Below are 24,189 nucleotides of genomic sequence, written 5' to 3' on the forward strand. Positions count from 1 at the left end.
ACTGTATTTGATTTGACAGGGGCATGCCTGAGTCTCAGGTTCTACCTAAGACCACACCTTTTCTGTGAAATATCTATGATGTCTTGATGATGCATCCTGAGATTATGGGAAACTTTAAAATAATGATGTAACCATTGTTTGGGGCTTCTGGCTGCTTAGTCTTTGTGGTAGTGGGAAGTCTTGTTGCAACAATAAAGATCAGGCCTACAGGCCACTGTTCTGCTTCTATCTCCTGGCTGAAATCTCTTGCTTGCCAGGCCCCCATCTGAACCTATGGGAGCCAAGGTTGGGCAATTGCGGGGTGCTCCAATGACTCCCTTATACAAGGGAAACCAGAGCTCACAGAAACGCTATTTACCTTCCCGTTGCAGCACCTATTTATCTACTTGCACTGGCATGCTTTCGGAACTGCTAGGTTAGCAGGAGCAGGGACAGGACAACGGGAGCTCACCCCATTGCGCGGATTCAAACCGCCGACCATCCGATCGGCAAGCCCAAGAGGCTCAGTGCTTTACAACACAGCGCCACCAATGGGATAAGCGCTCAGAACAGCAGCGAAGGCGGGGCGGAAATATGTGCAGAGCCCTGCGAGCTTTCTTCTCTCCCGCTGACCAGCGCAGAGCCAATTGGCTCGCGGAAGCCCAAATGCGAAAGAAGGCCAGCGGCCGCGAGCCACTCAGGAGGCGGCGAGGAGATTTGGGCGGCGCCTCATTGGCCGCTGTCCCCGTGGCGAGATGGCGCGTGGCCCCCTCCTGATCTGTCGGGCGCTGCGCCGCTTCCCTTCGCCGGTTGCCAAGGCGACGGAGCGGGGTGACGTGCATCTGGGCTGGGCGTGGCGAGCGCTCGCTATTGGCTACGCGATCGGGCGATGGCCGCCGGCCGGGGTGTCGCGAGCCTGGTGTCCTTGCGTAGCGGGGAGAGCGGGCGCTTCAGTCTGCGGCAAAGGAGCAAGGGAGAGGAAGAGGTGCTGACTAGGCCGACGACGGAGAGAGGAGGCTGCCGGTCTTGCCAACCCCAGCCGTTGCCTGAAGGAGGTACTTGGCCGCTACGCGGGGGAGCGTCGCCGCGCCTTGGGCAGAATTCTAGACAGGCGCGCCGCGGGCAGCCTCTCCTTCCGCGCGGAGGGGACCTTGTCCGCCTCCTTTCCTCCTTCATGAGGGGACGCCGAGGCCTCCGAAACCGGCTGAGGTGCCCGCCGTCTCTCGGGGTACCGTCGGCCGAACGATGGCAGGGCGCGTGCTGGGGGTGGGGAAGGGAAAGCCTAGGGTGTTGGCGCCGCCGACGGTTGCCCACCGGTCCAAGGCTGGGATTTGGCGGTTTCCTCAAGGGGCTCCCCTGGGCGGGGGAACGGGGACCAAAAGGACACGACACGACTAACCGACCCCACCCCGGCCTGGGACTCCGCGCAGATGCTCGCCGGTGTTTCCGCCGGCCTCCCTGCCCCGTCCTTCGGTTCCTTGTGGGCAGCCGTCAGCATCTCTTGACGGTGGCCCTGGGAAGGAGGCTGGTTCCTCGGCTACGGCAAGTAGCATCGCGGAGCGGCATTCGGTCCAGCGTTACGCATTCAGGCTGAGGAGAGATTACGATAACAAGCCGAAACCTCCCCCAAGAGATACGAGGAGCATCCTGAAACTGTGATCTTTGCTCAGGAGGATGGGGTAGAGCGTAGCTGTTTCGGGGGGCGGCGGTAGAAATCAGCTGCAGAGTTAATATGAAGACCCCCATTAGCAACTATGGTTCAGATCGTTGCTGATCGCTTCCCCACCCTCTCTATATTCAGCTTGCATTTTTGCGTAAGGAAGGATGCTTTTGGGGTGTGGTTGGTGGCAGCATATTTGCAGAGCAGTCGTGCTCATGGTTATCCGATTATCGCTTTTAAGAATTTAGTTATTTTTCACTGATTATTATTGCATCACATTTAAAATGACCAGGTTCTTTCCATCAAGGACTGGCTTGGTTGAATTTCCTTGATAATGAATACTATGTACAGTGGTACCTCAGGTTACAGACGCTTCAGGTTACAAACTCTGCTAACCCAGAAATGTTACCTCGGGTTAAGAACTTTGCTTCAGGATGAGAACAGAAATCATGCTCCGGCGGCACAGCAGCAGCAGGAGGAGGCCCCATTAGCTAAAGTGGTACTTCAGGTTAACTACAGTTTCAGGTTAAGAACGGACCTCCGGAACGAATTAAGTACTTAACCCGAGGTACCACTGTGGTTGGTTGGATTTCCTTGATAATTAAATAATTCACTACTTCCTAGCAGGTTTCCAAGCACTGTATTGCTTTAATTTAGGAACAAGTGGTGATAATTCCAATGCAATCATAATTTTGGCCAACTTCATAAGTGACTATTATTTTGGAATTTCCATTTTTCCATAATCATACTGAGTTTCTTGTGCTTAAGGAAAGTAGGAGACGGGAATGGCTGCCGGGAGATACAAAAATGTACCGGTATCTATGAATTTCTATACAAACTGCTTGGTCAGAATAAGTTGGTTTAAGTGACTTACTGAAAGGTAAAAGTGCTCAATAAATGGTACTCAAGGGACGTTACTTTGTAAAGTGTAATATCTGCATGTGGATTTATAAAGCTAAGTGAAATCTAAAGTGCTTAGTCATATTCAGGGTATTATACAAATTAAATGAATAAACCAGTCACGTTCCTGGTTTCTTAAAGTTAAAGTCTTCTAGAAGGCTTGAAGCTTTTGTCCCACAACATATCACATTCTTTATTTGGAGACTGCATTTATTGAAGAGAGGATATATTTATCTTTGTATTATGAAGTGCAAACTTTGCAAAATTATGTTCAGTAGCAGAACCTCTCATAAAGGGTCCAACGATAATTGCTTAAGGGAGATGAAGATCCTGTTTAATAGTCTGAGTGGGAGACTGTGTGCACTAAAATAAAACCTTTCTGACTCATCAACTGACCACTATTTCAAACGCTACTTCAAACTACAGTTATACCTCATGTTGTGTCAGCTTCAGGTTGCGTTTTTTCGGGTTGTGGACTGCCGAAACCCAGAAGTACGGAAATTGGTTACTTCTGGGTTTCAGCAGTCACGCATGCGCAGAAGCACTAAATCACGTTTGGATCACGTTCGCAACCCAAGCATCCACTGTAATCATATCTTAGAGTGTGACTTGTTAGCATTCATACTTCACAGGAGACTTTAGGCAGTTATAATGAAAATGTCCAATTTTGTACCACCTTTCTGAAAGATTAATGAAGATGTTATGTGATTGGTGATTCATATTTTTGAGAAAAGTTTATAGCGGCTAGTCGTTGATGGAAAATAAACCCAGATTGCTTCTAAATTATTTGTTGTGGCATTACGGTAATAGAGCAGAACTCCCACTTTGTCTTGAAATATTTTGTGTATGTTGGCTTAAAATAGATTTCAAAGTAAACTTAATAAGGACTGAAACAAAGTAATGAAAAAGTTCTATATGTTTCATATTTTAGTGCACTTGATATGTACAGCAACCTATTTACATGTAGCATTATCTGTAGCGAATCTGTAGATCTGTTAACAGTATATTTGACAGGGCCAACACACTAATATTTACAGAAATTAGGTTTGTTTTTATGAGGGAAAAGATCACATTTAAGATTCAGTGGGAACTTGTATTTTAATTTTGCCTATAAAGCCTAACGTTGAAATAGACACAGCATTGTGCTTTATATAAGTTAACCTGTAAACTTTATGAAAATAGTTTTAAAACCCAGCATCATTTGAAAACTCTGCATAATAATTCATCCTTGTAAATGAATTTGTTGGCCCATCCACCCACACATCTCTGTCAGTCATATGTGGCTTAAAGAAAATAACAACTGCTTTATATTGACCTCCTGAAGAGTTTAATTTGCTTCAGGTAGCCAGTTGAATGACTGGTTCATATTTTTATTTCTTTATGAGGATGCAGTGAAAGTAGATTAGCAGCTGGATGCTGTTGACTGCATATTACTTGAGTGTGATCAATACATAATGGAGTTCCTTACTATATGATTAAGTGGCAGTCTACCTTTTGTATTGAATGGTGCTTACATCTGATAACAACTTCAAGTAGTCATGGTATGCACTCAGTCCTGCTTTAAGAGTACGCCCTGCCCAACTCTCCAGAGAGTTTTTGCCGTGCTCCTTAACTGGAGCCCTGGATGCTGTTAGGTGCTATATGTCTTTACTTATCTTTTACTGGTTGTGTGCTGTAATTGCAGCCATCTCTAATAGGGAAAATGGACATAGAATCTATGAAGGCAGTATAAAGTAAATGTATGCAAGCAGTTATCAGAAAACTAGTGTAGTCAGTTAGTGTGGCCTGCTCAGTAGTTTATCCTCTAGGTGGCATTAAAATTGGGGGTGTAAAAGGAGAAACAGTACGTACTAGCCATGCAGTTGTGTACAACTAAGATTTCACAGAGGTATTTCAACTGAATTAATAGTGCAATACCCTGCTGTGCTTTGTGAAAGCTTTGTGTCTTGTTCCTTATAAGAGAACAAAAGAGTGTGTTGGCACCACTTTGAAGGGTACATTTAGCAAGACTGTGTGCTGGCCTCCCACATATATTACAGGTGAACTAGCAAACCAGGCTGAAACCCTAGACTCTTTCCCTAATTTGATGAAGAGACTATGTAAGGCTGAGGAGTTTTGCCCACTATTGCATCAATTGCACTTGCTGGGTGAAGGAAGAACCTCCGTGTGACCTAGCAGAATGCTGCTTAAAGCTTCTTGAAGGCAAAGTGTTCTCAAGTCTTTTAGAAGGCAGACGTTTCTGTAGTTATTTTTCATGGAGCTATTTTTCATGGATTAATGCTTTAAATATGATGGGTATGATGGCTGAGCCATTGCGGAATTCCTTAAAATTTTGACTTTTACCTGAGCAAAAAATTTACTATACGGTATTTTTATTTCCTTGCATTTTGTCTTAGAGGTGGAAAAAGAACTTTTGAAAATGCTGTCCAGACTCTTTCGAATGCACGGCCTTTTTGTGGCCTCACACCCATGGGAGGTCATAGTGGGAACTGTAACTCTTACCATCTGTATGATGTCCATGAAGATGTTCACTGGTAACGACAAGATCTGTGGCTGGAATTATGAATGCCCCAAATTTGAAGAAGTAAGAAGTTAAATTTATTCTTTTAAATACTACTTGTCTGTATAATCATCTTATTTGAAATTCATAATTAAATGTTGCTTCACTGAAGCTATCCATTGACTAATTTACATAGATTGCATTCTCTTCTGTTTCAGAGGTCTAAATATATCAGTAGATTGCAGTATAGGGAGCAGGTGGCGCTGTGATCCAAACCTCTGAGCCTCTAGGGCTTGCTGATCAGAAGGTCAGTGGTTTGAATCCATGCAACGGGGTGAGCTCCCATTGCTCTGTCCCAGTACCTGCAAACCTAGCAGTTTGAAAGCATACCAGTGTGAGTAGATACATAGGTACCACAGCGGCAGGAAGGTAAACAGCATTTCCGTTCACTACCGCACTTGTCACGGTGTCCCGTTATACCAGAAGCGATTTAGTCATGCTGGCCACATGATACAGAAAGCTGTCTGTGGATAAATGCTGGCTCTCTTGGCCTGAAGTGAGATGAACACCGCACCCCATAGTCGCCTTTGACTGGATTTAACTGTCCAGGGGTCCTTTACCTTTTTTACCTTTAGACTGCAGTTTTTATTGTTGTAAGTTGTAGCGATTAGTGAAATGCAGTATACTAACTTCTCAGATAAACCTAAAATACTGATATGAGTTCTCTGAAACTGCTCCAGAAATGCAGTTTACTTACAATTTATTTATATTAAAAATGCATTTAGATTATATTTCTTTCTTTCAGGACGTTTTGAGCAGTGATATCATAATCCTGACAATCACACGCTGTATAGCAATCCTTTATATATACTTCCAGTTTCAGAATCTGAGGCAGCTTGGTTCAAAATATATTTTAGGTAAGATACATTGATTTATTTAATTATTAATGTATGTCAGTAAAAACAAACAAACAAGCACCCAAGTAAATGAAGGATAATAACTTACTCCCAAACAAAAGTGCCCTGATCTGTCAATTGTGAACAACGCATAAAAACAAGTTTGTGTATGGGGATTTCCCAAATTGGTGCCAACATAAGTAAAATTTGGGCCATGAACACACAGTGGAACAAGAGAATTGCCAGTACTAAAAGGACTTCTTTCTTGTTTATGACCTGGGGCAGGTCCTGTCTGGGGCTCAGCACCAATTTAACGGAGAAACGTGCAGCATACAGCACACAAAATATTTCTCAACTGGGTTGAATACATATTTGCTTTTAGCCAACTTTCACTCATGCGGGAGGAAGGGGGTTATGGGAGGCAATTTTTGCAGATTGTTCCTTCCCTTTGCAGCTCCTTGAAAATATGTCATAGGGTTGGAGGACTCTTCAAAGCAGCATGAGAGGCAGTGCAGAGGTTATTGGTGAAAACTGCTTGAGCCCCATTCTCCAGCAGGGGGCCTCCATAGGCTCTTTGTGTCTTCTGTAAATTGAAGGAACCCTGTTCCCAGATGGGAAACTGGATCCATTCAGTTATATTTTACAGCAGCTATTCAAGATAATAAATGTTGAAGTAACTGAGGAGAACCTGAGGACTTCCATTCCTGCCAACTGGAAAAATCGTGCAAGTGCAATTTAGCATTGCTGAGAGCTGTGGAAGGTGCATGTAAATGTTCTGCTGATTTAACTGTACTTTCCAGAATACTACTGATCTAGCCAACAGGACCCATTTGCAATGGAAAGGGAACCCACCGTCTACTTGTAAATGAGAAAATGTAAGGGACAGATGGCAGAGGACCACTGGTGGTTTGGCAGTTCTAGCTGAACAAGGATAAAAATGCATCTTAATGTCCCAGCGTTTTAGTCAGCAGGATAGTATCCTTGTAACAGATTTGACCCCCAACAGGTCAGGAACTCAATCTTATAATCTAAAGAGACTGGCCTAAATTTCCAAGAGCACAATGCATATGGGCAGTTCCTACTGGCCACAAGGCAAATTCAGTGCTATGTCCTGCTTCACAGCTCTGTCATTGACTAGACAGTTTGCCCCAAATATCTTTTATTTGAAATTAAGGAAACAGAGATAAAGTATTCTATACTCTGGATTCTTCCTTAGAATTACTAATATAAGACCAGAATGACAGAAGCACATGGATAAATAGAACATTATCTATTTGCTCATATCTGCCCTAAATGTAACACGAAGCAAAATGGTGTAGCGGTTTCACAACAGAATCCATTGTATCTATGCTTTCTGCAAAGGGAAGGATTTGGATTAGGTTTAAAATATTATTTTGCAAGGAAAGTGTGTTTGTATTTGTTTAATGCCTTTTTACATAGACCTTTCCTTTCTCATTTTGGTAGGTATTGCTGGGCTCTTCACAATCTTCTCGAGTTTTGTCTTCAGTACAGTAGTGATTCATTTCCTTGATAAAGAATTGACGGGCCTGAAGTACGTATTACTCATTGCTATGTTTTTTTTGAAAATATACCATCATCTATTCAGGAGCTGTTTTTTTGACAGTTGACCACCCTAGTCTTGAAATTAAGAATTGGAGAGGTGAAACAAAATAGGAGGGCACTCCAGAAGTCTTCAGGGTAGCCTCATCTCATTCACAGGAAGAAATTCTACATGCATCTTTTTATGCTGCTTCTGGCATGGCCATCCTTTCATGTGAAATTATACAACAGAGGTCTTCGGGATTTAATTCCCCTTCTGTATGTTTTCCTTTCAAATGTTGAATGCTAGGCCCAAAAAATCTGATTGGCAGGCTTCCACAGAGATTTCCTCTTATTTCACTTTCAATGCTGAAAGAGAGCTTTTCTCCCTCTTCAGTATTCTTGCTGTTACTCTGTGATCTCCAGGCAGCCTTAGCTTTGCCTACATTATCCATTCTTCATCTATCCAATATAGACAAGTGGAAGATCAAGTATGTTGAGTGTATCCAAACAAATACATGCCACATAAAACTGTTTAATGGGTATTTGAAGTTTAAGGAATAAATCATAACTAATTCTGGTATAGGTTTTGGGCTTGTGTAATTGGGATTGTTTCTTAAGATGTGGGGTTTTTTGTTACTGTTTTGCATGTCGATAATAATTTTTGTATCTTTTCAGTGAAGCTCTGCCATTCTTCTTGCTTCTGGTTGACCTCTCCAGGGCCAGCGCATTAGCCAAATTCGCGCTCAGTTCCAACTCGCAGGTCAGCCGACTTATCCATATGATAAAGAACATTTTGAAATAGGGTTTACAAACAATGATATTCTGAGAACAAAGTCTTAGAGACAATTTGGAAGCAAATCTTTGCACCTCTGCTTAAACATGAGCTTGTATAAATTTACATTAGGTATTTTGTTTATATGATATTTAATCTCTATCGTAAAAGTACGCTGTTGCAGCAACTGTCTGAAAGGGAGAAAGCATGGGTTTTCCCTTAGGTATAATCCTTTTCTTGCTACTTAAATAAATTCAGTTTTGAGGGAACTTGGGATACAAAACAATCTTTCTATTTTGCTTGCTTCTTAATTACTATCCACCAATCCAGTTAACAAACACAATTTTTTCAGCCTGTAGTCCAGCAACATCTTGAGGTCCGCAGGTTCCCCAGATCAGATTTACAATTCCCATATTCCCTTATGATTGGTCATGTTTACTGGGGCTGATGGGAGTTTGAGTCCAACATTTGTAGTACCACAGTTTACCCAGCACTGTTGTACATTAACTAACTTATTTTTTTCTATTTGTATAGGATGAAGTAAGAGAAAATATTTCACGTGGCATGGCTATCCTGGGCCCTACATTTACACTTGACGCTCTTGTTGAATGTCTTGTCATTGGCGTTGGTACCATGTCTGGTAAGCTGAGGAATTTTGAGGAGCACAACCAAAAGCTTAACAAGTTTCAGGAACAAACAAATTAGCATCTCATAGGCAGCTGTGTGTCTTACTACTTCTTGTGCTAATTGTGTTGATTGAACTGGAGTCTTTATTATGATTATTACTGTTTTTGTGGCTTTGGAAGGTTCCTGCTTTGAGAACACAAAGGAATTCATAATTTTAGTTCTGTTTGATACTAGAGGGTAGGGGGAATGAGATATGCAACTTTCTTTTGTTCTCCTGTCATATATCTGTTATGAATGGCAAGTGAAATTGTGTGCAGAACATAAGCACTCTTGATTCATTCCTTTCTCTTCCCTTAACGCGGAGGTACCAGGCCTGAATTAAACAGCTGGTCACAGCTGCAACGAAGCTGTTAAACAGCTGTTAAACAGCTGTAATGAAGTCTATTATCATCTTAAGGAAAATATTTGGCACACGTTCTTTGTAACCATTGCATGTGCCAAGGTGTTGCATATGAATTTTGCATAGTTAATAATTAAATATTGCATAATTGAATATTTTCTATTCCGCCAAGGCGATCCATGCAATTGACATCTCCCACAATGGTCTATTGAGGCTTGTTCTTAATTTATTTTTGCTTGTTTTTAGTTTTTTATGATATTGTTTGGCTTTGTTTTTATGTTGTAAACCACTATGATATATTTATGATACAGCAGTTCATAAATATTTTTACATTTTAAAAAAGTTTTTAAGTGTCATCCCATATCCATAACTACAGTCAATCCTCGTTTTATGAGGATTGCTTGGGGTTTTTGTTCTGAACTCCCATCTATTTCTGGGTTCGGTACTGTGCACATGTGTGAGATTGCGTGTCATTCAGACACACCTAAACCAGGAGTTGCCTCTATGTGGTCATTATACCATAGTGTACAAAGAGAGTCTTGAAGAAGTCAGAATTAATTGGTAGATGCACTAGTTACTAATTGATCTTCCTTTTACATAGTAACTGTAGGCTAATTATTCTTGGTTGGTTGGTTTGTTTGTTTTGTTCCCCATAAGATGGGATTTGTTAGTTTATGCTGCCCATGTTTCTATACATGTTAACTGCCAAGCTCATGCTCATAAATTTGTAATATGTTTGGGTGAATGAAGAGCCTGCTTGCATGAACAGAAAGGCACTTCTGCTTAGAGAAGATGTGTGATTTTCAGCTTGGCTCTCCCCTCCCATGCCGTAGCACCCTATCACCCTTTGGCAAAGCTGGGAGCTACTGTATGGATGGGGGGGGGGAGACCACCTTTCATGAACAGAACTTACTGCAGATTTAACCTATTGTTTGAAACGCCTTTAAGGCTGACCAACAGCTTTCTAGGGTACAGCTTGTAAGTCCTCAGTCTTCCTAACCTAAATATGAACAGAAAATGCCAATTTGCAATAGATATTCAACAGTGTGGTATAGCAGCAAAAGGAAGCTTATGCAGTTCTAGGCTGCATCAACAGAAGCATAGTATCCAGGTCAAGGGAAGTAATAGTACCACTTTATTGAGGGCACAAGGAGAAGGGGACGACAGAGGACGAGATGGTTGGACAGTGTTCTCAAAGCCAGAAACATGAGTCTGACCAAACTGCGGGAGGCAGTGGAAGATAGGAGTGCCTGGCGTGCTCTGGTCCATGGGGTCACGAAGAGTCGGACACGACTAAACGACTTAAACAACATTGTGCCTTGGTCAGAATCAAACTAGAGTACTGTGTCCAATTTTGGGCACCACTGTTCAAGAACGAAATTGAAAAGCTGGAATTTGTGCAGAAGGTGACAAAGATTGATAAAAAAAGATTGAAACCAGGCTTTATGAGGAACAGTTCAGGGAGTTGGGTATGCTTAGCATGGAGAATAGAAGATGGAGTGTTAATATGGCAGCCATCTTCAAATATCTGTCATATGGAAGGCCTGTCACATGGAAGATGGAGCAAGCTTGTTTTCTCCTGCTCCAGAGGGTAGGACCTGAACTAGTGGATTGAAATGACAAGAAAGCAGATTCCAACTAAACATTAGGTAGAACTTTCTGCTGCTAAGAACTATTTCAAAATGGAACAGGCTGCCTTGGAAGGTGGTGAGCTCTCCTTCGTTGGAGGTTTTTAAGCAAAGGTTGGATGGCCATCTTTCAGGGATTCTTTAGCCTTGATTCCTTCATTGCAGGGGGGGTGAACTAGGTGACCCCCTCCCTCTAGTCCAGGCATGGCCAAACTTGGCCCTCCAGCTGTTTTGGGACTACAGTTCCCATCATTCCTGACCACTGGTCCTGTTAGCTAGGGATGATGGGAGTTGTAGTTCCAAAACAGCTGGAGGGCCAAGTCTGGCCATGCCTTGGCTAGTCCCTTGCAACTGTACAGTTCTGCAAAGGCAAATATGGTGTATATAAACATACAACTAGATGTGGTTTGGGATTATTCTAGCTTCACATTTACTTATGCCAGCAGACTTTTAGAAATTGCTGGTCATGAGTAGCAAGCTGTGTGTTATTTCCAGTAGGAAGAGGGATTACAAGGAAGTTCTTCTCACTTCTGTCCATTTTGTATTGAGTGCATGTGCCACAGTGTCTAGAGGTGTGCTTGTATGCCTTTTAAAATCCATATGAAAACACAGTGGGGGGAAACGGGGATTCTAATGCTTGGTATTTGTCTCTCTAACAGGAGTAAGACAGCTTGAAATCATGTGCTGTTTTGGCTGTATGTCTGTCCTGGCCAACTATTTTGTCTTCATGACATTCTTTCCTGCATGTGTGTCACTGGTATTGGAGGTAAGAGTATGTCAAAATCATCACTGATATAACCACCAGCAATAACTATCTACTTTCTAGGACTGATGTCTTACTGTTCAAGTGTAATTGGGAGCCAGAAAATGAAATGCTTTATAATTGGAGAAAATAAGCCTATGGGGATCTGGGAAAAACTGGAATAAAAATAAAACATTTTCTTTAAATTTGGCATTGAGAGAACTGTTAAAATTTTGACAGGATGGTATATGTCTCCAGTTTTGATCAGTAAGAATTAATGTTTTCTGGAAATGCCCCCAATTCCACCCACCCCACAATAACTCTCCATGTACTGTATGATGTTTTAGCAGAAAAGTTTCTAGGATTTAGGTCAGGACTGTGGAACTATTGTCCCTCCAGTTGATGGGAATTGTACTTCAGCAACATCTGTTAGGTGAAATGCTCCCCATAACTGATCGAGGTTATTCAATTCCATTATTGTGCTATATAATATTATATATATAAATATGTAGGTAATGCCTCATACTGTTCTCTTTATTGTTTAGGCGGAGATTGAGTAAGTTTTTAAAAAATTAAAATTATATTGAAAATGGTTTTTGTTCCAAGAACATTTATTAAAAACAAGGGGAAATCATTTGTATATGTGCCAGTCAAAGGGTTTTCCCTAGCAATTGAAATTTATGGAAATTGCACAAGAGCATTTCGTAGCTGTTGCTCCTGATTATTTTAAAGAGCCTTGTGCAAGAAAACTTAACAGAGGAAACAGTCTAATATGGGCTAATAAAATGCTGTAATTTATTTTGAAGACTGTGATCTGCAAAGAGTTAAGGTTATAACCACAGGCATTAATAAACTCCTAGCTTTGATATAATTATGATTCATACTGCAGTTGTCAGACTGTATGTTTGCAGCATAGTTAGAATGCAACAACTGTAATATTTTGTTACCCTGTTACAGATTTGTTTTTTTGAAAAACAATATGTAAACTTTGTTTTGTCTTCCTTATTTCATATGTTATAAATAGTTAGAGGATAAATGCTTCTTTATTTTGGTCTCACCTCCATAAGCATATCTAATCTTCACTAGCAGAGGAAGGGGGAGTGGAGGGGGTGGGGCGCCACGGGCAGCACTGGGGTTGCAGGGTGCCCTCCAGCATGGGACGCGGAGCAGGACGCTTGTGGTGCGTGGCCTGTAGGGCACTCCAGCCGCTGCCTCCCTCCTGGCTGCCTTCCTGCTAAGGGGAAGGTGGTGGGTGGACTCTGTGCAGGCTCCAATCAGCGCGCCCTGCCCCTCCTGCGCAGCACGTGCTTGCTGCCCCAGCACTCGAGTGGCTAGCTACATCGCTGCTAATCTTTATAATATTTAGGAGAGCTAAAAGCCAGTTACACAAGCATCTTTACCATTGTTTCTATTTTGAAAGGTTAATCTTACGTTCCACACAGAAATATACACAGTTGTATACCTTGCCATATGGTCCTGTGCAAAAGACTTCTGGAAACTTGTTTTTCAAATCTATGTTGTATATATACTATTGATTTCTGCAGCTTTCGCGAGAAAGCCGTGAAGGACGTCCCATATGGCAGCTTAGTCACTTTGCTCGTGTTCTTGAAGAAGAAGAAAACAAACCTAATCCTGTAACGCAGAGAGTCAAAATGATTATGGTAGGTTGTTGCTTTTAATGGACTCTTATTTTGAGCACTCCGAGTCAGTAAAACAGATTTGGTTTGACTTATTAATTTAAAAAGTGTTTACCACTTAATATAATAAATAAATTAAGTGGATTACAATAAAAATTCAATAAAGTTGAATTTATCCAAACTGGATAAAGACAAAATTAAAGAGTCCAGGAAAACTTGAGTATAAAATGTTAAGAGGTATTTAAAGTGCATTGAGTTCCCCAAAATGTAACAGATTCAGTTGCCATGTAATTTGACTATTAGCCTGAGTATGACATGCAAGTTGAAAAGAAAAAAGAAACATGACCATTTGGGCTCAAAGCCTGGTAGGAGACCAAACTCCAGTGATTTCCATTCCTCCTCTCTACACTTGGAATGTGTTACCAGAATTAAGACTGTGTGTTGCATTAATTAGGAGGGCACTAGCCATGCTGACTACAGCTTTTTAAAATGAACATTATTTCTATTGACTTCATTTTTTTAATCTTACAAATTTTCAACTTCAGCAAAGAAATAATAAGTAACAGGACACAAATGCCTTGCAGTAAGCTACACCTTTCAGTAGACTCACTGAAATCAGTGGACTTAGGTTCCTGAGGATGACTAACATTGGATATCACCCTCCGCAAATACACTATAAAGGAGGACCATGTATGAATATTTATTTGGAAGTGGTATCTACCATTTTCTCATCTTTGTGTTTAATGTTGGCTTTGGTGCAAAGCCCTTGGTGAGCTAATCAATAACAACTGACTTCTTAACTTTAAGTCTCTAGGTTTGGTTCTTGTTCATGCTCACAGTCGTTGGATAGCAGAGCCATCTGCTCAGAACAGCACAGCAGAAATTTCTATGGGACTGGATGAAAGTGCACCAAAGAGAATTGAACCTAATGTTTCTCTATGGCAATTCTATCTTTCCAGGTATGTTTTCGCATAATGTTGCTAATCAGCATTCCATTGCATTTGCCGTAAATGTTAGATTCCGTCTAGTAGATAGGTGTTTGTTTGTTTGTTTGTTTGTTTGTTTGTTGCTTTTCCAAGTAATATAGACCAGTGCATTTTAATTATTTAAATGGTGGAATTCTCCTGTCACAGAGCTTGAATTTCTGTGCAGGTCTTTTTTTAATCACATAAGAGTCCTTGGAGGATGGCACACACGTTGAGTTTAAAGGATTTGGACAGTTACATTTTTTCCTGGGTCTAGTCCCAATGTGAATAATTCTGAGTGTTGAAATTATTTATATGCTAGCTATGCTATTCAAATAAGTGTCACACTTTACCTATCGCTGATATATATGCTACTATTGCAGCATGATAGCTGCTTGAGTGGTAGTTTCCCATGCTGCTGACAATTGCTCTCAGAGTTCACGTGATTTGATATGCTTGCTTCCCATGACACTACTGCATGCCTACAGGAAAGGATAGACAGTAACCTTGACTTAAAGCATTGTCATGCATGCCTTCTTAACAGTGAAGTAGGTAATGTAGTCAACTTCTCTAATCTTTCTAGGATGGCCAGTATGGACATTGAGCAAGTTATTACACTTGGGTTAGCTTTCCTCCTTGCTGTCAAATACATCTTCTTTGAGCAAACAGAGATGGAATCTACACTGTCATTGAAGAACCCTATAACATCCCCACTAGTGATCCAGAAAAAAAATCCTGAACACTGCTGCATAAAGCAATCTGTGCCTTTAAAATCTAATCCTAGTCCCAGAAAAGTAGAAAATCTTCCACTTGCCAAAGACAGAAAAGGTAACCTTTTAGTATTATCTTTTTTAGCAATACAAACAAGTTGTTGATAAAACTGCCCACTCTTCAAATTTCCAATGTTGGTGTTCTCTGCAGATGAAGTTAAAATGCCTGTCGTACAAGAATCTCCATCGAAGGCCACATTTGTGGTTGGCAATTGTACTTCTTCAGAAACTTCCCCAGTTAGTGACAGCAAATATCCTGGAATTGAATTGCCTAAAGAGATACGCTCTATTGAAGAATGTCTGAGTATATTTAAGAATGACAAGGTATGAAAGGAGAACTATGGAATCATCTAGTACTTTAAAGTTGTTCAGGATTTTTATGCAAAAACTATTAATTGGGTTATTCACAACATCTATTGAGTGGAGTGCACTGTGTTTATCCGTGTCAACTTTGTGAACGTGACATGCAGAGTAAATTTGGAAACATTCTGCTTTTTCTTTTTACTCATGCTGATTTATAGTCATTGAAATTCTCAAGAATGGGTAAAAAATTGGATTGGCTTCAGAATGGATCCAGTCTTACTCTATCATGAAGGGAAGGGTGGCGCTCTAGCAGAAAATGCCTGCTGAAGGTGAATTTTGCAGATTTCCTCTTCCCCACTGCCACTTCCCATGCTGTTGCGTGGGGCTCTTCTGACCCCCCCAAAACAGCTTTTAGGGGGACATAGTGGGAATTGGGGAAAACTGCCCCTTTTTTGGTATGTTTTGGTAACTTGCGCCCAAAATTACACCAGTGGTGGGAAACCTGATGCCTGGGTGCAGAATGTGGCTTTCCAGGTCTCTCCTTCCAGCCCTCAGGGCTCTCCATTGACTCTGCTCTGTGCCTTCCTCAAGCCCTTTTGCCTGGCTGGAATGTGGCACTGCATTATGATCATGCCTGTTGCTTGCCTCGGTGGAGTATGGAGAGATGTGTTTGTGGTGGTGTGTAAAAACATCTTGACTAATTTGCATGGCTCGAATGTAGCCCAGTGTCCAAAGCTCAGAGTCACACCTGTTGCTCCATTCATTTTAGCCAATGGCCCCACCTACCACTGGCATGTGCCCCCCCCCCCCCGTTGCCTCAGGGAGAAGGTAACCTTTGAGCTGAAAAAGGGTTGCCTTAACATTTTTCAAAGCTGGGTATGAGCAGTACAAATGGTCTGCTCCCCAGAATAATATTTTTCCAAATTTATTTTACACTTGAGCTGTTACACTTCAAATGTCCATCTCTTCCCCTGTGACCTAGCCCACCAAATCAATGGCAATCTTTTTAAATAGTGGTTAAGAGCCTCTAAGCTTACACTCGGTGCCTTCTCGGTAGTGGCACCTGCCCTGTGGAACACCCTCCCACCAGATGTCAAAGAGAAAAACGACTACCAGACTTTTAGAAGACATCTGAAGGCAGCCCTGTTTAGGGAAGCTTTTAATGTTTAATAGATTATTGTATTTTAATATTCTGTTGAAAGCCACCCAGAGTGGCTGGGGAAACCCAGCCAGATGGGCGGGGTATAAATAATAAATTATTATTATTATTAGAAGAAGAAGAGTTTGGATTTGATATCCCGCCTTTCACTCCCTTTAAGGAGTCTCAAAGCGGCTAACATTCTTCTTTCCCTTCGTCCCCCACAACAAACACTCTGTGAGGTGAGTGGGGCTGAGAGACTTCAAAGAAGTGTGACTGGCCCAAGGTCACCCAGCAGCTGCATGTGGAGGAGCGGAGACGCGAACCCGGTTCCTCAGATTACGAGACTACCGCTCTTAACCACTACACCACACTGGCTCTCAATAATATTATTATTATTACTGGCTGTATAAAAGTGTTCATATTGAACCTTGGAAAGTGTAAGTTTCCATTGTGGTTCCACTGTTAAGATCATTAGATTGACTGTAGCTGAGTGTGTTGCAGATAAAACCATTCTATATGTTCCTCCTTGTTGTTTGAAATCTGGAAGAGAGGCTTTGCTCTGGTTTCTGTCTTATGTCAGAAGTTAAATCCCTCCTTAAAAGGTCAAGAAGTAAGAGTCTGTATTGCCACCCACACCTTGGAATTTATGGCATGCTGACAAGTTAAAGTTCTTGTTTTCCCAGTCTTTACTAGCAGCTAAAATTCTAGCTGTTACATGGCTTGATACATATAGACTTACAGACTCAAATGTTTTGTGGAAGAAACATTGCCTTTGCCTGGTCCCAAAAGACCAACAAAGATGAAGTCAAGAGCAAATTTTCCTGGAGGAGTGAATCTCTTTTGTTGGACTTTCAACTAATTCTCTGCTTAATTGTAGTTCTGTATGTAATGCTTTGTTGCCTCAAGCAAAGAGGCAACCTGTAAATACTTTTTAAAAATAAAGTTACCAAATTATTTCTTTTCTCTAGATGGGTGCAAAGTTCCTTTCTGATGCTGAGGTCATTAGTTTAGTCAATGCAAAATATATTCCTGCCTATAAGCTGGAAACTTTGATGGAAACTCAGGAACGTGGTGTGTCGATTCGCAGACAAATGTTATCCCAGAAGCTTCCTGAACCTTCCTCTCTACAGCGTCTTCCTTATAAGAACTACGATTATTCTTTGGTGAGCACAAGTGGGCGAATGTAACTGTGTATAAACATTTTTTCTTTTAACAGAGGAATTCAGTGTTCCCAACTTCTTGATTTGGAGTCTGGCATAATGAGTTTTGTCAGTAATAGCTATGAGTTCTCAGCCTGTGGTAAATGAGAAAGGAGAGCATCGGGTATAGCTAGTGGTGGACGTTTTGTAAAGTCAGTGATGGTGGCATCTCCTTGGGTTTTTTGTTGCTTCTGTAACCTTCCCAGGTTACAGAGGGACAGCCTTTTTCAGGATTACACAAGTGCCTCATCCCTGTTTGTAAGAAGTTGTGATCATATACATTGTTAATTTTCTTGTGTCATAGAACAAGAAAACAACTTGTTCTGCCCCACCTTATTACCAAGAAGATAGAGGAAAGTATGCAGAGTGTGGGTGTTGTTACTGATGTTGAAAAACTGCCTAAGTTACTTGACAGTCACATTGAATGAGAGTGGAAGGAAATTGTTTTGCTCTTTGTAACAAGTTACTTTAAATATCAACCGTTTGAGTTTTAAAAATATTTTTTATAACTATGAAATTTGTAATTTTTGAAAAATGTGGTGATGGTTACATCTTAATTGTTGGCTATTTTGTTAAGGTGCTGGGTGCCTGTTGCGAAAATGTGATTGGATACATGCCAATCCCTGTGGGAGTGGCAGGCCCCCTTCTTCTGGATAAGAAAGAGTTTCAAGTTCCAATGGCAACAACAGAAGGCTGTCTGGTGGCAAGCACAAATAGAGGGTGCAGAGCAATATGTGTAAGTATTAATTACACAAGGTGTGTTGGCCAGGCACTATTTAAGCAGCTACTATGAAACAATAGTTACTTGTTTGTTGAACCTGCACATTAACCAGCCACTCACCCTACCATTTGGCGGTTTTTTGCTTTCAGCTTGGTGGAGGTGCCAGTAGCCGCATTCTGGCAGATGGAATGACACGAGGGCCTGTTGTAAGGCTGCCTACTGCCTGCCAGGCTGCCGAAGTGAAGGCTTGGCTGGAAACCCCAGAAGGATTCAAGATAATTAAAGATGCTTTTGATAGCACAAGCAGGTTAGCATTTTCTATAGCTAGCAAGAGGGAGGCAGGAGTGAACCTTAATGTTGTTGTTGACAGTTGAAAGTCATGCACCCAAAATATATTATGAGATGGGATTTAATCTAATAAACTTTCTTCTTTATAGATTTGCCCGTCTGCAAAGGCTTCAAATTGGTTTGGCTGGCCGCAACCTTTATATTCGCTTCTCGTCTAGAACTGGTGATGCAATGGGAATGAACATGATTTCAAAAGTAAGCTCTAGAATTTGTTCTGTGCATTTAAACAATTATTTCAAAATTCACTAATTATTCAAGCCTTTTCTAGGAAACTGAGGGATAAGAGAAAATCAATACTGTATAAAGAGTCAGGATTCTTGTCCCTTATGCGTGTGCATACACATCTTTCTTGTGTGTGAAAGTGTTACACTAATAGAAAATGGTATTGTAGTCCAATTAAATGAAATATCTCTGATCAGGGAATCTCCCTCAGGACATAAAGGATTATCTGGAACAAATTGCTTTGTATTATCTTCAGTTCCTAGTTGATAAAATGAAGAGGGGTCACAGTTCTCTTACAGGGCAAATGAAATGTGTGGTCTTTGAACACTTGTTCTATATAGTTCAAAATGAACTGTTCTTGAAATGTGTAGTGGTATGATATCCAGAGTGCAATCAGTATAGATATTGTTTCATTATGGTGGCTGATTTTCCATTGCTCACTTTGCTCTGCCTCCTCCTCTTCTGTTCTTTCAAACACTCACAATTGCTATCAGGATGGAAGGGGGATGGGTGCAGAGAGAAAAGCACAGTCAGAAAGGAGCTAGGCCTAAGGAGGCATCTGATGTTCCCTACAGAGGCTATTTAGGTCCACATCTGGCCATGGAAGCAAGCTGACCTGATAGGTTCCCAGGCATTGCCCTGATGCCCATGGGAACAGTATTGGTGACTGTGGAATGATGTGCCTTGCACATGGCCTCTCGAGTTCAGTTCAAATGTTACTTAAATGGTTAATAACAATTCTGTGTATATTTTCCCAGTTCCACTGTCAAGTTTCAGCAGCAATTCTTTTGAGACGAGATCAATGAGAATTACAGTGCTTCATGGCTGGTGTTCAGTAAATACATTTTCTCTCTCTTTCCCTTTCCCTTTTTCCAAACAGGGCACTGAGAAAGCGCTTGGAAGGCTACAAGAAGAGTTTCCTGATCTCCACATTGTAGCTGTTAGTGGGAATTACTGTACAGATAAAAAACCAGCTGCAATAAACTGGATAGAGGGGAGAGGGAAGTCTGTAGTCTGTGAAGCAATCATTCCTGCAAAGGTTGTAAAAGAGGTGAGTACATGCTGTGTGAGCCAACACTCTTGGATTCAACATGTTTGTTAAATGGCTTGTGTTGAATTCATTTTCAGATTATCACTACTTTCAATCTTCTGTCCTGCTCAGAGTAGCTTGCCAGACTGCCTGGCTATAAGTCTGTGTCATGTGATGAAGAAGGGTGGGGTAGAAGTTTTAAAGATTAGTAATAATGTAGTAGGCACATTAGATCTCCCTTGGAATTCTTAGCACCCTGTGATGATGATATTTCAGGTGGGGTGGAGAATTTAGGGTTTGTTTTCCCCCACAGCAATTGCATCTACATAATGAGTTTTATCCCTGAGTAGCAGAGAATTACTGCTTCAGCTTCTGAGAAGTATAACAGTATTTTGTGGGCTTGTTCTAGGTACTGAAATCTACCACGGAAGCCATGATTGAAGTCAATATAAACAAGAATTTGGTTGGTTCCGCAATGGCTGGCAGCATCGGTGGCTATAATGCTCACGCAGCAAACATTGTCACTGCAATATATATTGCATGTGGGCAGGTATGTTAGCCCTTGACTTATTGTATGTGAGAGATTATGTAGCTGAAACACGCCTATGCTAAAGCTGAAATTTTCTGTACTGACTATAGGATGCAGCACAGAATATTAGCAGCTCGAACTGCATCACACTGATGGAATCAGCTGGCCCTACCAATGAAGATCTATATATCAGTTGCACAATGCCCTCAATCGAAATTGGAACCGTGGGTGGAGGAACCAATCTTTTACCACAGCAGGCTTGTTTGCAGGTATGAAGCAGCAAAAGACAGAAAGCTGCTAACCCAGAACCATACTCAGATCTGTATCGTAACTGCATAGCCCTATTTAGGGAAGTTTTTAATGTTTGATATTTTATTGTGTTTAATATTCTGTTGGGAGCCACCCAGAGTGGTTGGGGAAACCCAGCCAGATGGGCGGTATGCAACAAATTGCAGGGTGAAGAATCTTTTTTGCTGCATTGGCATTGGGTGGGCACTCGGGACCTTCATGTCAATGTCAAGAATATAAACACCTATTGACACCACACCTCTTGTCTCCAATCTCACTTTCCTGGTGCTCAGCTGGCCAGAGTGGCAAGAAAAATCAAGGTCCTTATGCTGCTATCAAAGAGAACTATCTTAGCCTGCATTGGAGGATGAATAATTTTCCTGCCAGCCAACTAATAGCTTCCCCCAATGCTCAGCTAAGTGCAGCTCTCCAGGGTTCATTGGGCTGCACAAAGAGCAGCTGATAGCCACATGTGGACTGCAGGTTGCCCACCTCTGTTCAGAGGCCATAGTTAAATTTGTTCATGTTTTGCCATTTGGAACCCATGTACTGTGCCTGCAAACCCACATTTATCCCACCATTTCCTGATTATTACTCTTCTTTTCATGGCTAGGATAAGCTTCTCATGTGTACCAATGGAAAAAAACATGTATGCCTGTCACATGCCTGAATTTAAAGCAGAGCGTGTGAGAAGAACACTTGTAATCACAGAGCCCATGACCTATGGGAGTGATGAAATGTTTCACTAGTTTGTGAAATGTAACATAAAGCATGCATAGTTTTTCTTCCTTCCCTCTCTCCCACCAAATCTTTTTTTTTTTTTTAAATCAGTTTAGGTTCTACAGGTCAGACACTGATACATCAAGCTCTGTTCAGTCCACTGTGACAATATTGGCTCTCCAAGATCCCATGCAGATGAACCTGGAACTTGCTGAGTGCAAAGCCTGTATTCGACCACTGAGTTGTCAGCTCTGCATTATGCTTTCTGTGTTTTTGAGAGAACCTTAGGTTGTTCATGCCTTGAATATAACCTGTTTCTGCCTGGATTCTAAAGTAGAGTGTCTCCTCTTGCTTACAGGTGCTGGGGGTTCAGGGAGCAAGTACAGAGAGCCCTGGAGATAATGCCCGTCAGCTTGCCAGAATTGTGTGTGGCACAGTAATGGCAGGAGAACTCTCTCTAATGGCTGCTTTAGCTGCCGGGCATTTGGTCAAAAGCCACATGATCCACAACAGGTGAGAAAGAAATTGTTCCCCACCAAGTAACAAAATACAATGTGGAAATCAGGACATACCTGAATTTGTTTCTATTGTTTTTAATAGGTCAAAAATTAACCTGCAAGATCTCCAAGGAACTTGTACCAAGAAAGCTGTTTGAGTATTGGCAAACTTGGAGCAAAGCATTGCTGTGGCTGTTTGACCAGTGAAAAGAAATAACGCATTATCTGTGAATTTTGGAAGGAAGATAAGTGTTCAGTGCAGTGAATTCTTGGAAATACACTTGAAAGAGGATCAGTGGACATATAGGCAGCCCACAGCTTCCTGAATCCTTAGCCCTTTGTCTGCCATAAAAGGATGCTTCTCTGTGGGAAATGCTCCAGATAGTTCTTACATGGGACTATGAATAAGCTAGAGTCATACACTTTATAGAGTGAGGCTCCTTGTAGTCTACTCAAGTTATTCAAAAGTGTCTGCCTTTGTCATTTTTGAGGTGAACATATTTTGACTAGTGTACTACTGAGAAATAAGTTCAGTAACTTTGTTTTAAACCAGTCTACTCGCTTAGTTGCTTTGAAATGTCCATTGTGATCACTGTTTTCAAGTTAACCTGGAGTGTCATGCAGCAAGAATTGGCCACCAGTAAAACTCCTTTGGGGCAAGAGAATAGCCAGCTCCACCAAATTTATCACTTTTCAGCAAATTGCGGGATGGAGAGGGGTTTTAGAACGGCTTGTTGGCATTTCATATGTTGTAACTGTTTTCAGGTCTCATCTAATTGCTTCTCACAAAATTCTTACTTTAGTTTTATTCAAAATTTTTAGCCTAAAATTTGGGTGTTGGGATAATTTCACTGGGTCACAATAGTTTTCAGAAGTCTCAATTTCAGAGTGCTTCGCATTCTGTTGTGTATAATACAGTTTTTTAACGTTCATGCGACATTTCTGTAATACAGACATGTGAAGTTAACAGGCATGTTGTTCAGAGACTCTTACCTTGCACTGGGGTGAGAAACTTTGCAGAACAAGGCACTGGGAAGTTCTCCTGGGCTAGCCCAGTGGAAATGATGGGCAGCTGCTCTAGACACTGGTTCCTGTTAAGTTCAGTGGTGCTTTCCCCAGGAGAATGTCATAGTGAACAGCACCCCTGGTAAAGTTTAAAAGGAATGGTTTCAAGCAAGTCAAAAACATGTTTACACTATTTCTTAATGATCACTTTTGAATATGGTGTGCACTTCTGCAGGAATAGGTGTGTATCTCAAGATGAGAGAGCGGTTAAATTAATACTACTTGATTACTTATTTAATATTTCTTTTCCTGAAGAAATTGTAAGGATTGGTGTGTTTTTTAGCAAGTTCTAAATGTGTTTTTTTAGCAAGTTAAGTTGCTTATCACTTCTTGAAGACTACTAACTACAGGATTTGAGAAGAGAGAAGAAAAGCAATTCCATCCAAGGTAGCTGCATACCAGGGAAGTGCACTCAATGCTTCACAGGAAAACTTGTTGGAAGACTATAGATAGAAAGATGGCTCACTGTTCCAAGTTGGCTCAAAGGACAATTTGAGGGCTGAGGTCCTTAGTCTTCTCATTGGAACTCATTGTGAGTGTCCCTTTTTGTGTGGTACTCTTGTTTGTAGTACTTTGTTAATAGGTTATAGAGCTAATGCAAATCAACACCTATTGCTAGGTATGTGCTACGACTACTTGTAAATAGCATCATGAATGTCCATATCCTTACAGTATTGTTGTCCAGAGGTTACTGTTTTTTCTTATTTATGCAGAGTTTGACCTTGCTTTGATTATTTAATATGACACTGAGCTAGCAATAAATGGTTTGTTCGGTGCTTATTTGGGTGAATGTAACTGATGTTCTGTCTTTTAAAAAACAAACCATTTTGTACTATTACAAAATTGTGTACATTTTGGTACAGATACTTTTTCAGTTTCAGTAAAACAATGCAAAAACACCTATGGGAAGTTGTGTTTCTAAAAACATCTAATTGCAGATGTCAGTAGCACAGTATGTTGACTCCAGTTTTTTGCACTACAAGGTTTTTAGAGAACCCTGTTTCCAAACATGATTTGGGGTGGCAGGAGAATATATATTTATTTTTGTATTATACCCCATCTGTTGAAGTTTTCAAGGTGCTTTACAGTATATTTTAAATAAAATGAA

The 24,189-nt window shown here is 41.2% G+C and overlaps 1 protein-coding gene across 4 annotated transcripts; it reads left to right on the top strand.

Annotated features, from left to right (window-relative positions):
• The first annotated feature begins 847 nt into the window (after positions 1-847).
• Positions 848-23,980, top strand: HMGCR (3-hydroxy-3-methylglutaryl-CoA reductase). 4 transcript variants are annotated; one of them, XM_081213388.1, is made up of 20 exons: positions 848-1,034; positions 4,936-5,123; positions 5,845-5,956; positions 7,400-7,487; positions 8,153-8,237; positions 8,784-8,889; positions 11,564-11,670; positions 13,191-13,307; positions 14,091-14,242; positions 14,832-15,076; positions 15,170-15,342; positions 17,431-17,625; positions 18,239-18,397; positions 18,532-18,689; positions 18,820-18,925; positions 19,833-20,003; positions 20,392-20,532; positions 20,622-20,780; positions 21,878-22,032; positions 22,120-23,980. In XM_081213388.1, exons 1-20 carry the CDS (start codon positions 869-871, stop codon positions 22,172-22,174), a joined length of 2,838 nt encoding a protein of 945 aa, XP_081069514.1. In that variant the 5' UTR covers positions 848-868; the 3' UTR covers positions 22,175-23,980. The 4 variants fall into 4 exon arrangements, with proteins under 4 accessions (XP_081069514.1, XP_081069517.1, XP_081069516.1 ...); XM_081213391.1 differs by lacking the exon at positions 848-1,034 and adding an exon at positions 1,097-1,207; XM_081213390.1 differs by lacking the exon at positions 848-1,034 and adding an exon at positions 1,166-1,188.
• The last annotated feature ends 209 nt before the right edge of the window (positions 23,981-24,189 follow it).

Source organism: Podarcis bocagei (assembly GCF_964188305.1).
Source record: "Podarcis bocagei genome assembly, chromosome: 11".
Lineage (NCBI taxonomy): Eukaryota > Metazoa > Chordata > Lepidosauria > Squamata > Lacertidae > Podarcis > Podarcis bocagei.